Below are 13,609 nucleotides of genomic sequence, written 5' to 3'. Positions count from 1 at the left end.
TAGTTTGTGGCTGGCTCAGGTGCCCAATCTGGTGCACTGCGGAGTCCTATGGGTGCAATGCTGACCCAATAAAAGGGGTGCAGATGGGAGGAGGAGCAAGGACAAGACTCAGCAGCCCCAACAGAGATTGGTTTACACTCACAAGGATCTCCATCCATCGTCCAACTCTGAACAGCAGATACTGTGCCACCAGGCACCCCTGGTGACCACTGTGAAATCTAAACAGACACCGAATGTGCACACGGTTTTCAGAAATAAAACATTTCTTTTAATTGGCAAGTAGAACACACATTACAGATCATTAGTATTTTATAAACAACATTAAGTTACAAATACATGTTAAAAATTGCAGTTCATGGCAGCTAAAAGCTTGGAGTCCAAAATGCATCTCTGCAATGCTTCATTACTTCCCTTTCCCCTGTCTGCGGGGTGAAGATGAATAAAAGATCATTTATCATCTACTAGGAGGTGGTCTACTATATACTCAAACAAAAAGAAAACCTCATTCCTAAGAGCATCACTAACAAACAGAGGCATTCAAAGTACTTCACCCATCTTACATCATGTCAGATGCAATGAGGACACAGTTAAGAGTTAATCTGTAACACTTTAAGCAAAGATACAGATATCTTCATATTAAACTGATAGTTCAACACTTGCTGTTGCAATTCAGCTTAAAACCAACACTAGCTTCTACCCCACAGAAGCTTAAAGTCCATCATGCAGGCTTCCATGCCATCAAAGCCAGGTGTTTGTAAATCAGACCCTTATACAAGGAAAGTTATGGTGTACAACTAAACAGCATACATAAATATCTACCGTATATTTAGCAGATCTTTATTCCCCTCCTTAATGACTTTTGTTGGTATTAGTGAGATACACAGCTCATTCCATTTTCACTACACTCAGAATATTAACAAGTTACCATTATGCATGTTAATATACTAAATATCCTTTAACAAGTCTCTTTAAAAAAGTATTTAAAAACATTTTTGGAAAAGTAGAAATCTATTTTCCAGAAAAGCAAGTGGTCTAGGATAGCATGGACTCCAGTGCTTAAACATCCTTTCAGAGAAAACCCATCTTGACGGCTTTTGTGCCTGGGAGTCAGCGTGTCTCAGCTGCCAGACTTGTATTCAATTCTTCCTTCTCGCTGTGGTGGTAAAAGGTCATCAAAATCAGCTTACCTTGCCATTCAGTTGGCAGACTTTCAAAGATTACCAGTCACTGGACTGCATAAAAGAGACATGTAGCCTTGACATAAGTTCATTTCTTTCTTCCTCATATTTATGAGAGTCAGTTTTATTATACCACTGAGATCGCATCTTCAAAACCAAAGTCTGCTGAATGTGTCTGGAGAAATGACTTTGTATCTCAAAAATATCAAGAGTACCATTCAGATCTGAATTTCTATTAAGAACTGTGCACATTTAGCAAAAATTATGCTGCTGTAAAAACAAAAGGCCTGCTCCTTGGCCTGCTCAGAATACAAGGTACAACGCAAGAGATTACACCAGAGGGTTTTTCCTCTGCTTCTTTTCTAAATGCAGGCATTAAAAGTAAAGTGTTACTAAGTTTTCCTAAGAGAGCACACAGCGGTGTGGCATAATATACATTACTCAGGAAGAAAAAACAGTAACAAACAACCATTCTCGAAAATGCTGCATATTAGCAGCATGCTTGGTTTCCGAAACATAAGGAATTGCATGGAAGTTGTCAAGATGAAGTCCACACACCTTGATCATTGAACTGATCACTAGATTCCAAGAAACCAAAGCAAATTTAAAAATACACATGACAACAACTGCCTAGAAGGCAGAGTTTTATCATCTGTCAATAACCAGATGAATAAAGTGCATAGCAACTATTATAACAGTTTCTTTTGAAAGAGAATATGTTTAGCAAGTCTCAAAGTTTGTAAGCTTGACACTTATCCATACATTTTGCTACATGTGTGGCTTCCCTTTTGTTTTGCTATTTAGCTTCACTGATCGACCCTTCAGCACTGTCCTGTGATGTCCTTTGCACTTCATATGGAATGTGCTGAGATCTCTGACTGCTGCCTGATGTACGTCTGGAAGCTCTTGTCACCAATGGGGTGTTCCCTAAAAGGAAAGAAAAAAAAAAGTACTATAAAAAGTACTATAAATAGAATTTTCTGTCACGACATCAAAATGCCAGAATGGAAAGTGAACAGACAAAACCTTTCCCCTAAGTTTGATTTTCAAAGCTGTAATTGTAATGATAACACTGCATCTTATTTGAACTGGAAGAACCGATTGAATTGATCCTCTTTTTCGTCAGTCATGCGCAGAATGCTCCTTTATTTACGTGTACACAAAATACAGTCATGTGGTTGTATCAGCCATTCTTCCCATTTTTAAACCAACACTCTAAAATAAGCTGGTAAATACATGTATCTTCTGGTATTTACAGCTCATTCCACAAGCACAAGTTCAAAATTAAAAAAAAAATCCTAAAATCCAAAAACCCCACACTTATTTTTATGAATGAAACTGAATTAAAAAATAAGCATTTAAAAATTCCTTTCAGTCCTTTAAAATATTGTGATATCAATCCTAAGTCACAGCCTTACTTTATATGTATTTGCAGGATCTTTTTTGAGCATGAATATGATGAAGCCCAGAACATAAGCAAGGGATTTCCCAGGATTGTCCCCCTGTTTGGATAACCCATTATACTTACTGGCTTCCATATTTTGTCTTCTTAAATTTATCCCTCTTATATTGAGCATGTTCCTGCTCTAAAGTTCCAACACCTTCAATAATCAGCTTTAGTGTTTTATATGTCTCCTTAGGGTCATCAATGATGAATGTGGAATATTCTTCCTCTTCAGGTCCATCATACACAGATTTGCTGCCACAGGCCTCTGGGGAAAAAATAAAGTATGGGAATAAGTATCAGATAGGCAGGGGAAAAAAAGTGAGAGAAGTAGACTAGAAATACTCAGTCCAGGGTTCTTACAGTTCCTTGGTTTGCTTCTGTGTGACCACCACAGAACTGTGGCTGACATCAAGAGCAACAGCAGAAGGAGCAATTCCCTGTCCTTTTGCTGGGCTGTTGGTAGGCACAGAGGCTGTCCCACGCCTGTTCCCTCCTCCTCATCTCGTAAGGAAAGGGCAGCAAGCCCGGCAGCTGCTCCGGGCTTGGTGCAAAGCTGTCCTTTGCTGCACAGGCAACGCTTTCATCTCAATTACCACTAGCAGTACCCCACGCATGCACTTTGGGAACTTTGACACAGGCCTAACTCTGCCACTGCACTGCAGGGTTGGCCTGCATGAAGTCAAGTATTCAGTGGTTGGAAGGATAGGTCCCATTCCTAAGCAGCAGCTACGCAAGTACAGCACTGCACAACAGACTGAATTTAAAACAATTAGAGGTTGAAGTAGTCGCAGAAGATGTTTTACCACATTACCCCTAGAAGATTCATACAACAAGCATAAGCAGAATATGTCATGACTACTGCTTGGCTGCCTGCTTAGGGACATATCCTGAGAAGGGGCAAGTCATCCTCTACCTTCTTACCCTACCAGGGAGCCTTCCTGGCTAAGAGATCATGACATGAACATTTGCAACACGTTCATCATGTGATTGACTTCTGCATTCTAGCCGAGCACATTAGAAGGGGAGAGAGAGTATTTTACTTTGTCTCTATTTTTCCCCAGCTTTCCTGCTGTCCCGGTCTCAGCTTTCGAGTTACCTTCCCCTTGCTGCACTGTCTGTGCCAGACCTGTGTCCTTTTCCCCGACACTGAAACTCAATGCTGGCTCTGGCAGTGAAGATTCGGAACAGGGGAAAGCTGGGCATTGGTTCAGACAGCTCGGAAGTGGTGGGGATCTTAAGTTTGCAACTGCATGGCGGCCAGGAATGGATTAAAGTGCTTTCCAATCTGTGTGTTTGACACCACTGGCTTATCTCATATTATAAAATAAAGTCCTATTTAAAGATCAGTGCCACAGTGAAGGCTTCCCTGCCACTCCCTGTGCTAAATTGGGATTTCAAGTCTGGCACCATGTACACCGGATACTTTTCTTGGCATGCCTGCTAGTACTAACTTCCTCTGCTGTCTCTTCTTTCTTTTATCCTTCATGTCACATCTCTGCTCCCCTCAGCTCCTGACGGTTTCCTAGCACGCTCTTCATTTTTCAACATTTCACAGACATCCACAGGTCATCTTTTGCTGAAAATTCCGAAAGAGCCTTCCTGAAAAACCATTTGTATCCAGCCTGTTCTTGGGATCCAAATCAGGGAATGTGCACATGACTTCTGGTAACACAAAACCATGTTCCACTGAAACCTCAACTTTGCTGGTGCTTCTTTTCAGGATCAGTAAACTTCTGGTTTAGTGCACACTCTGATTTGTCAATTCAGAGCATCCAAGCAATGCTCGGTGCTTATGCTATTTTAGGATGCTGTGGTTAAGACCGTATTTCAAACAACTGTTTATTATGCAAAGAACTTTGTACAGACTATGAGACTGCACACTGCACCAAAAATAATTCACACAACTGCCTCGAGACAGCAGAAAGGGAAACAAGCTAAATAACAGCCACTGTGTTCTAGGATGTGATTCGCAAGACTGCTCTAGCTAGAACATACAATTTTTCACAGGTATTTTTGCCTTGCTAAGCGTATTGAAGATGCAACGATCTTTCATCCTCACCTTGCATTTTCTCCAATTTTGGCATATACAAGTTGAAAAGAGAGTAGATGCGCTCAGTTTCTCTATCTCCATCTATATCCAGTTGTATATTTGCTGGCAGGCCTCTGTAAGCATCAGGAAGGGGTAGAAGTTATATGCTAAACAGTATATTATGGCACAAAAAAGCACTTAACAAGGACGAAAGTGAGTACTCATGAAAGCCAATAGATCGTATGTAATGGATCTCAAAACTTCCCATTTTTTCCCAAGAGAAAAAATAGACAAGTTCAAACTTCTTTATACCTAGATTTATCCAGCATGCTTTCACTCTGACTTGAGAGAGGAGCGTTATCAGGATCCAGACATTTTGGTGAATTAGGCTGCTATAACCAGATGGAGGAGCCAAAGCACTGAACTCCCAACTGTCCAGGTCTTATATCCTGAGACTAACTACCACTACAGACTTACTGCTTCTCTCATTTTAGATGAAAATAGTTTCCTACGAACCAGACCGTACCTCTTTATTTAACAGAGTGCACGAGTGGACCCCTTAGAAAAAGATCCATTTAGAATTAAATCTAGAAGCAGATGACTGACTGTTTCAGGAATTTCCAAACAGGACACCGTAGGGATTTCTGACTTTTTACTAATGACAGATAATCAGGACCAAAGTATCTCATCCCAGAGTCAACTCTTATCAACGTCTTGAACTCTAAAAATGTCAACATTTTGACCAAGATACGCAGACACCGACAGTATCAGAAATAACAGTAAAGATGGCCTTTGAAAACACCACAACGCCTGCGGACGTGGCAGATCTTCTTGGTAACTGCATACCTGCAAGTCACACTGCAGAGACGCACATACCCCTGGCAATACCTACACCGAGGGCATGTTACCAATCCTTACCCTGTGCAGGGTGTGCAGCCAGGAGTATTATCTGCAGTAGCTTTACAGCAAAGCCAGTGGCCATTAAGATAAGCAGAGGGATGATAGACTGTGAGGCGCTTCTTGTTGCATTGGCTAACTTTGGTGAGGATATCAATCCAGTCCTTAGCCTCCACACAATTATTTGCTTGGATATACAGGACTCTTCTTTCAGGCTGGATCACCTGGAACATCTGCAAATAAAGAAATAAGCCACAGAATAAACCACCAGAATGAGTCTGTGAACTTCAGACTGGGCTCAGACTGATGATTTATTAAAGGAAAAACACAACATACTAAAATAATGCACCAATAAATACATTTCAACACAAAACCAAGCAGCAAATGTGCCCTTAAAACAACAAGACCTTTCACCTGGCATAAGGAGTAAGATACTGTTCCTGTAGGAGATGATTTACAAACAGCTAATACCAACTTGCTGGTTGGGCCTCAACACGGTTTGTTGTCAGCCTCAGGGATGCAATTTTAGTAATGCTGCAGCTCCATGTTTTGGAAGGCTGACAGAAGGACCCAACACTGAAAGGAAACGCTAGTTAGCAGGGGGCAGAAAAGAGAAGAGCAAGAGTTTGGATCCGGCCTCAGCGACAGCTTTGTTTTCACACTCCCCTACCTCTTGTCTTTTTCACACCAATTTCAGCATGATTCTTTCCTTTTCTAACTTCCACACTTCTGCACCCAACTATAGCTGCTATTAGCAAATCACAGCAACACAGTTGCTCTTTAATCGCCATAGGGTGATTCAAATAATTACACATTAATTCTGCATTATAGCTTGGGCACTGAAAATCTAAACTAGAGCTTTCCTGCCTGTTGCAAACAGCTCACAAGCTGAAGTGGCACAATCACATTTATTTTCCTCCTCTTGAAGAAGCAAGTTGCTGACGCACAGCCTTATTGCTTGATTATACTGATCATGCACTGAAGTTAACCAAGCTCAAGTTAGTGATCTTAACTGCAAATTTTGGAAATGCAAATGCCAACCATCTTCATTTCCTCTAGCTTCTGCAAATACTTCATTTTAATGGGTTTTCCTCTCTCTCTCAGGTATCCCTAAATTTTCCTTCCCCCCTTTACTTCTTCATTTGATTATTCAAATCATTAGACATTACACTGTCCATATCGTGGAATATTATTTTCTGGTTTCTCCGTGCTACTTTAAAAAGAAAAACAGAAGCACAAAAAAAAACCCAAAAAAACACCAAACCCAAAAACATCACCAAAACCCTGAAAACCCCACCAAAATTGAAATTCACTTTTGCCTTTTACAAAGACCTGAAACATTGACCTGAATTCTGCACCTAGCTGCTCAGGAGAATATCGCAGATGGGCACCAGGTACAATCTCTTCTTCCCTTGTGACACTTTTAGGTGCACATCCTTTGAAGTATCTTGCAAATATACTTGCTCATTTGTAAACTAACAGGTTTTTTTTAATTACAATGTCCCTTCTAACAGGAAAGGGAAAGCTCCAACAGTCATTTCCCTGGATTTAGTATCCCTATAGATGTCAGACAATAATTAGAAAGGCACAATGCGCAACAGCAATGTAGTAGCTGCTAGTGTGATCAGTCCAGTGCTACCAAAATACACACCAAAGACAGAGTCCTTTTAATACAACTTTTCAGGACATAACTGGCAATTTGAGTCTGGGGAATAGGGAAGGAAGGAACGAGGAAGACAGGAGCATGCAGCTCACCCTTCCATTAACACAGAACTACAGGGAAAAGAATTTTATGTCCTGCTGGGGTAAATAGAGCCTTCTGCATTACAACAAAGGAACAGAGTTAAGGAGTATGGCTTTGTGTAAGGGGATACCAACCTAAGTGAACTAACATATGGCAACTGTTACTGAGAAGCCCACAACTCAGCCAAGAATTTCAAGTGGTTGCAAGACCCTTACACTACCAAAACCACCAGTTGCTTCTCAAACAACACAGAAGACCTGAACAGTACTTAAAGCCACCCCCACACAGCCCAAACTGTGCTTAAGGAAGATGAAAGCTACTGGCCTTGCTGCCAGACAGGCAAATTTATCAGGAGCGAGGAAGACACAGTTGGTACAATTCAGAGCACAGATACATATTTATAGAAAATGTGGATCTTTAATCACACTTAGCACCCATGATGGAATATCCCTCGCAAATACATCTGCTGTGGTGTTTTGTGAATTCTGTTCTTGCTGCAGTATTCTATTTAGGTATGGCAAGATACATGGGAATATATTATCATGGGAGGGCGATAATGGTATTTTCTACTGCTTATGGAAATACTCTGACCCCTACTTTGCAGAATGGATGTAGTCACCTTCATTTCCTAGGTAATACTGAATTTAAGCAACCAAAATAGAGCACAGTTTCTGATGTTAACAATAAAGGGATATTTTTCCTATAATAAATCTTTACAATAAAGGGATATTTTGGATGCATTCTAGCCCAGTAGACTCAAGTGTAAGTTAAAGACTGCTGTCACTGAAGAGTTGATCAGAATTACAGCTCAGGTCCTTTCCACACACAGTAAGTTTTATCTCAACTGTGTGGCTACTTCAATCAAGTTATTTTGCAGACTACAGTTGGCAACAGTTCATCACGTTACAGCTGCCTTATGATAGCTTTAGAATTATTTTGCAGCTTGGTTGCTTTCGCCTATGTAATTAACGTGAGTTATAAACACTAGAGCCAGCAACAGTACAATGAAGATTGCTCTAGAAGCGAGTGATCTGAAACTTATTTAATCTTTTAAGAGACACATATGCTACCAAAATAATGCCTGAAACAGGGAAAATACTGAGGAGTTAAACATTGTATTTCACTTTAACAAAGCGCTGTTTGAGTAACCTAATTACCTAGGACAGGTTTGAGCACTGCCCTGCATGGTGTCCATAAGCAGTGCAGATGGCAGGAAAGACTTAAAAGGCAGAAAAGCTAAAAGTCTCAACCATTTATGTGTATAAAGAAGTCTGTAGTAGATGCCTGTTTAGAATTGGAAAACACTAAGCTGGTTTTCTGTTTGTTTTTAAGTAAAACTTTGTGAGGACCGTACTCAGCTTGACAGGCAGAAGAGCATGATAAAGGCTCCCAGCGTCACCTGAACTCATCATGTCTAAGAACCGTTCTTACACAATGGATGGTATGTATCACATACAGAAGTTGGCAGTAGTGTTCCATGCATGAGAAACACAGGTTTATTTTGCTCATGTGGCAATCAAAATGCTAAACTGTACTGGGCACAGCACAGATGTTGTTCTGGCACATGACCTAACCCAAATATATATCCACTTTCATTAACTGACAAAGAAACTCTGATAGCTAAGAAAGAAGATGCGATCCTTCACAATTATAAGCAGCCAGTTCTTTCCCAACAGAGAGCTCTGGCATAAAGGGCAGGGACTTGATTATCTTACCTGTCTCTAACATTATGGAGCCCAACATTATGGAGCCCAAACAGCTGATCAGCAGTGGTCAGTACTGAGTGTGCTGCAGATCACGAAACCCAAGGACTGCTGACTGGGCTGTTAAGAATCTGAATGGGCTGTACTTTTGGAAACTCCTGCTACTATATACAGAACAAGCAGCTGTGGTTGTACATCTTTCAATAGAAACCCAATCCAGGTTACAAAAGGGAAAAAGGCGATTAGGCTGGTGGATCTAGACCAGCCTAACAAGTAAAGTAATGAAGATGACCTACTTACGTTTTTCATTTTAAAGGATTCTTCCTCCAGTCTTTCCACTGCCAGAATGTTTTCAATTGGAATGCTACACAGAGGGTGATCACCTGCAGAACACACACACGCAGATACTGAGCAACTCATTCACAAATCAACTTCACCCTCTGCCCTTATTCTAAGGGCTGATTCCATTCCTTCGAAGATGGTTTTTACTGCACAAGAAAAAAATCTTTCACTCAGCAGGGATTTACTAGCATGGTGCTTAAGTCTTAAGTTCATTTCTGTTATATGCTAGCAAACCTCTTATAAAGTGACTACCGAAGCAGGATGCAGTATATTTCCTGAGAAGGTGACAATGAAAGAAATCATTCCTGTCAGATCAATTGAACTAGGCTGATGGTGGTGACACACAATCTCAAAGTTGAGTGTGAAATGAAGGCTGGCATGACCTGAGCATGTTTCCTTATCTTTCTTACTCCCTGTGTATTTATATAATGGAAGGAAGTGGCATTTGTTGTGTACTACTGAACAGACAGGAACAATTTGTGAAAAGCAAAATCCTTGATATTAGGCAACACTAAGTGAACACATTTTTGCAGGTTCAGAGCTTGCAGGCAAATCTCTGCCTATTGCAGCCAGTTGTGCCAATGCTACAGAATTTATGAGAACAAGCTGAGATGCACCTGAGAATGTTCAATACAAACCCAAATTCCAGCATAAGGTATTTGTATCCTGAGTTTTGTTTCCTTGGACAATCTACTACATAACTGTGAAACCTACAGATGAAGTTGATCACTGATACTAGACAAGTATTATCAAATATTTTGCTGATTTGTAGGGTACTGTGTTATCCAAGATGCTCCTCTAATAGTCAGTACCGACATGCTAAAAAAAGGACAAGAACATACAGGCTGACAGACTTGCCTGCACTGCACCTTCCACAGATCTAGATCTCAGTCTTTGCTTAAACGTATCAAAAACAGACTGTCAAACCTTTGTTACCTTTGCTTTTCTGATAGGTAAACTCATGGTTTGTCAGGCGAAACCATCTCTTCTTGAAGTTTTTCATACCAAATCGTTTTCTTCCTTGTGCTCTCTTGATCATGAACCTAGTAAACAGGATAACAGTTGTTACGATATACCAGATCTTACAGATACATACATACGAATATATGCATACACATAAAATATGTATTTATGTATACAGATCTATACATATATACATACACATGATGGCACTTGCAAAGCTTTAGGAGGGGACACACATTGTTTCCTAATTATTGAGGCCTTGTCTTTACAAGGAAAGGAAAGCCACATTTGGATAGGTTTAGTGAATCTGTTGGTTAAGCCTGTACTTTTTCCAGACCTAGTTAAGGGGCAAGACACGTAGCTTGACTTGTAGTCTACACAGGGGCTCTAGTTAGTTAGCTGAAGCGCAGCTTTCCTCAGTTACAAATCCAGCTAAATGGTTTCTTACTACAGCAGAAAAGGGGCAGAACATGGTTAGCGCTGCTCTGCTAAGCTTGACCTGTTAACACTATAAGCTTTTTTTTACTATTTCTTTTAAAGCTGTGAGAATGCGCAAAAGGTTTAGAGTATGTTTAATTAAAAGGCAGCTGTAAAGCCTCTGGAGCACAGGGATTGTACCCTTACATGCTTTAGTCACTCTCAAGCTCTAGAAACAAAATCAGGATGTTCCACAGCTCCATTTCCAATTGCACATTGATGCTGCAGCTGGAAACGCGTTTTCAATAACATACAAAGCAATCTGAGAGCTGAAAGCTAGAACCCCCCACATCCCCATTTCTGGCAGGGGATGGGTGTCCATTTAGTGAGTTGTCAGTTTTAATTAACTTCAAACTTGAATAGGCTTACAAGAAACTCTGATGCATCCAGCACCTTCCTAACCACTAAATCAATCCAAAAGCTTCAAGGTGACTTTGGAAAGCCTAGTGACTTCACTGCTCAGCATCACCTTTGGTGGAAAAAAAATGTGTATGCGTATGCAGTAGGGAGTTGATAACAGCTACTCTACACATTACATTAACTATTGTGGCAAATACAGAATTGTGTAACAGAGCCAGTAAAAACTACTTACTACAGAGTAGTTTTTATCAAGTAGGAAGGCACTATACAGCACAAAGAGCACACAGAGAGAACAGCGAAAGATTTGGCTGAAGATTTTCAATAGCAGAGCTAAACCGCTTAGAACAGCTAATACTGTTTCTCGCTTCTGATATTTTCATCAGAAAAAAATACACTGCATCCAACCGAACCGCAGGTCTGTTTAAAGCTCAAACAGAAACCCAAGTTCCTGCAGACTTTAACTGTTTTGTAACCAGCTGGGCTGGTGCCTGCCGCCCATTCCAAGTTGTGGAGGCAAAAGCTGACAAGGACTGTAAACGGCAATCGAATTTTTTTAAACCAGTTACAGTTACACACCTCTCCCATTCTTAAAACAGTCAGATAGTTACTGGCTCGGTCCTTAGTCTTGGATTACTTGAGAAATATTTCATAAAACCATATGATTCAGGTCATCACCAGGCCCACTGGTGGTAGTCTTCATATTTACAGGTTAAGGCAAATTTCAAGGTAAGAGCAGATACCCTTGGGCTGGACAATATGCTCTTCAAGTTAGTTTCTCTTCATTCTCATGCCAACACCCTTTAAAGTGACTTAAAACTGCAAACTCCTACAGAGCCTCCCTCTTTGAAAAATGCAAATTCCATACTGCAGAGCTAAGAGCGCATTTCTAATTAAATTTGTCATAGCTGATATAGCCAAGAGAAGAACGTTTTTTATTTCCAACAGATAGGTGACAAACATTCAAAGGCCCGTAAGTTATAAGGACAATTTAAAGGATTTCTTGGTTTCTAACATTCGCAGAATGTGTCAGAAGTTGAAGCAAACAGTCAGAAGCACAAAGGAGAAAAAAACCTAAGATGAAACCCATTTCAGTGCTGGGCGGTTGGAGATACTGTTTCTTCTTGCATTTATGGTAGACCTGAGTCTGGATCTGCCTTAGCCATGGTTGGAAGCATCAGCAGGGCACTTTCACCTACAAGGACGGCAGAACTAGTCTCCTTTTCATTCTCTTCCTTTAGAAAAGAACCATGCAGACAGCTTTTAAGCAGCGATGGCATGATTAATGCCAGCAAACACAAGTGCCAGTCACTAATCTTTGGTACTGTACGTTCGTTCAAAAGTACATACGCTATAGCCTCCATCTAGATACTCTTAATAGAAGCAAGATAGATTAAGAAAAAAAAAAAAGCAAATAAGAACACTGCAAAGGCAAACAGAAACCCCACTAACCAGCCAATCAATCTGGAGAAGAATCAAATCAAAGGCTGTGAAAATTCCCACTCACTCCCCATGATGTAACATGGCAATAATGCAAAATGTCAGAAAAAATAGACAGCTGAAGGCCGCTCCTTAACCTTGAGAACAATTTACCTGAATGCTACTTAAGAAGTGCTTAGAAAATGTATGGCCACTTCTTAATCACTTCCAGTGAGTTTATTGGGATCTATACACTGACTATTAAGCAAATCTCAGTGCTTCTTGGAGCCTCTGCCTACAGATAAAAGTCCTTTATTCTCTATTTACAGCAGGTTTTTGTTTAAAGGAAGAAAAGAAAAAAAAATTTAAAAAAGAGTTGGTCAACATCAAGAAATAGGTAACAAAATGCTCTCTGCTGGGTTTACACAGGCATTTCAGCATTGTTAAACAGAGTACTTCCTCCCGAGAGTTAATTCAGACCAGTCTATTGCTGCAAAGGAAGGACATGCTGTCAGCCCATAGCTACAGCAAAGCAGCAACTGCTCCTACCATCTTACCTGCATGAACTATTACCATCAACTTTCTTTACTGTTAGTTTAAGAGTCCTTACAACAGCAGGCACAGGCCGAGCAAGAAAAGACAGAAAAAAAATCAGACAGGAGCAAAAGAAAGACAGAGGCAGAAAAGATGTTTTAGAGTTAGAGGAAAAATGTTACAAACTATACATTTATTTTCAAAAACAAAAGAATGATGAATGTACAGAATTAAAATAGACAAACTTGCTTCTAGAGACAGATGCTCATCAGAGAAGTGAAGTGAACTGCAGAGGTTAACTGGAAGGGGTAGCCATGTTTCCACTGAAAACCTAATTTTTGCATGACTTAGAGCTACCATGAAAGCTTACTTTCAAGCAGCAGTTCAGCTTACTGAGCTCTGACAGGAAGAATCTGGATTTTTTTTACTTCCTTCCTCCCAGCTCAAAGAAGCTGTTTCCACAGAGCACTTAGATGATCTTCACAACTTGTTTTTGTAACACAAAAAAAGTCAACAATT

The 13,609-nt window shown here is 40.3% G+C and overlaps 1 protein-coding gene across 2 annotated transcripts in view; it reads right to left on the bottom strand.

Annotated features, from left to right (window-relative positions):
- Positions 1-245: 245 nt before the first annotated feature.
- The window catches only part of RASA3 (RAS p21 protein activator 3), a 138,329-nt gene continuing 124,965 nt past the window's right edge, over positions 246-13,609 (bottom strand). Inside the window, exons 19-25 of one of the 2 annotated variants that reach the window (XM_074560786.1) lie at positions 13,114-13,161; positions 10,277-10,383; positions 9,299-9,381; positions 5,573-5,784; positions 4,685-4,788; positions 2,707-2,890; positions 246-2,105 (exon numbers count right to left, since the gene is read on the bottom strand). In XM_074560786.1, coding sequence (XP_074416887.1) covers positions 2,030-2,105; positions 2,707-2,890; positions 4,685-4,788; positions 5,573-5,784; positions 9,299-9,381; positions 10,277-10,383; positions 13,114-13,161 — 814 coding nt within the window. In that variant the 3' untranslated portion in view covers positions 246-2,029. The remainder of the gene's footprint in view (positions 2,106-2,706; positions 2,891-4,684; positions 4,789-5,572; positions 5,785-9,298; positions 9,382-10,276; positions 10,384-13,113; positions 13,162-13,609) is intronic. The other variant, XM_074560779.1, reaches the window with a different exon arrangement.

The sequence above is a fragment of the Larus michahellis genome, chromosome 1 (genome assembly GCF_964199755.1).
Source record: "Larus michahellis chromosome 1, bLarMic1.1, whole genome shotgun sequence".
Lineage (NCBI taxonomy): Eukaryota > Metazoa > Chordata > Aves > Charadriiformes > Laridae > Larus > Larus michahellis.
Note: the sequence above shows the minus strand (reverse complement) of the source record. Positions and strands in the feature narration are given on the sequence as shown.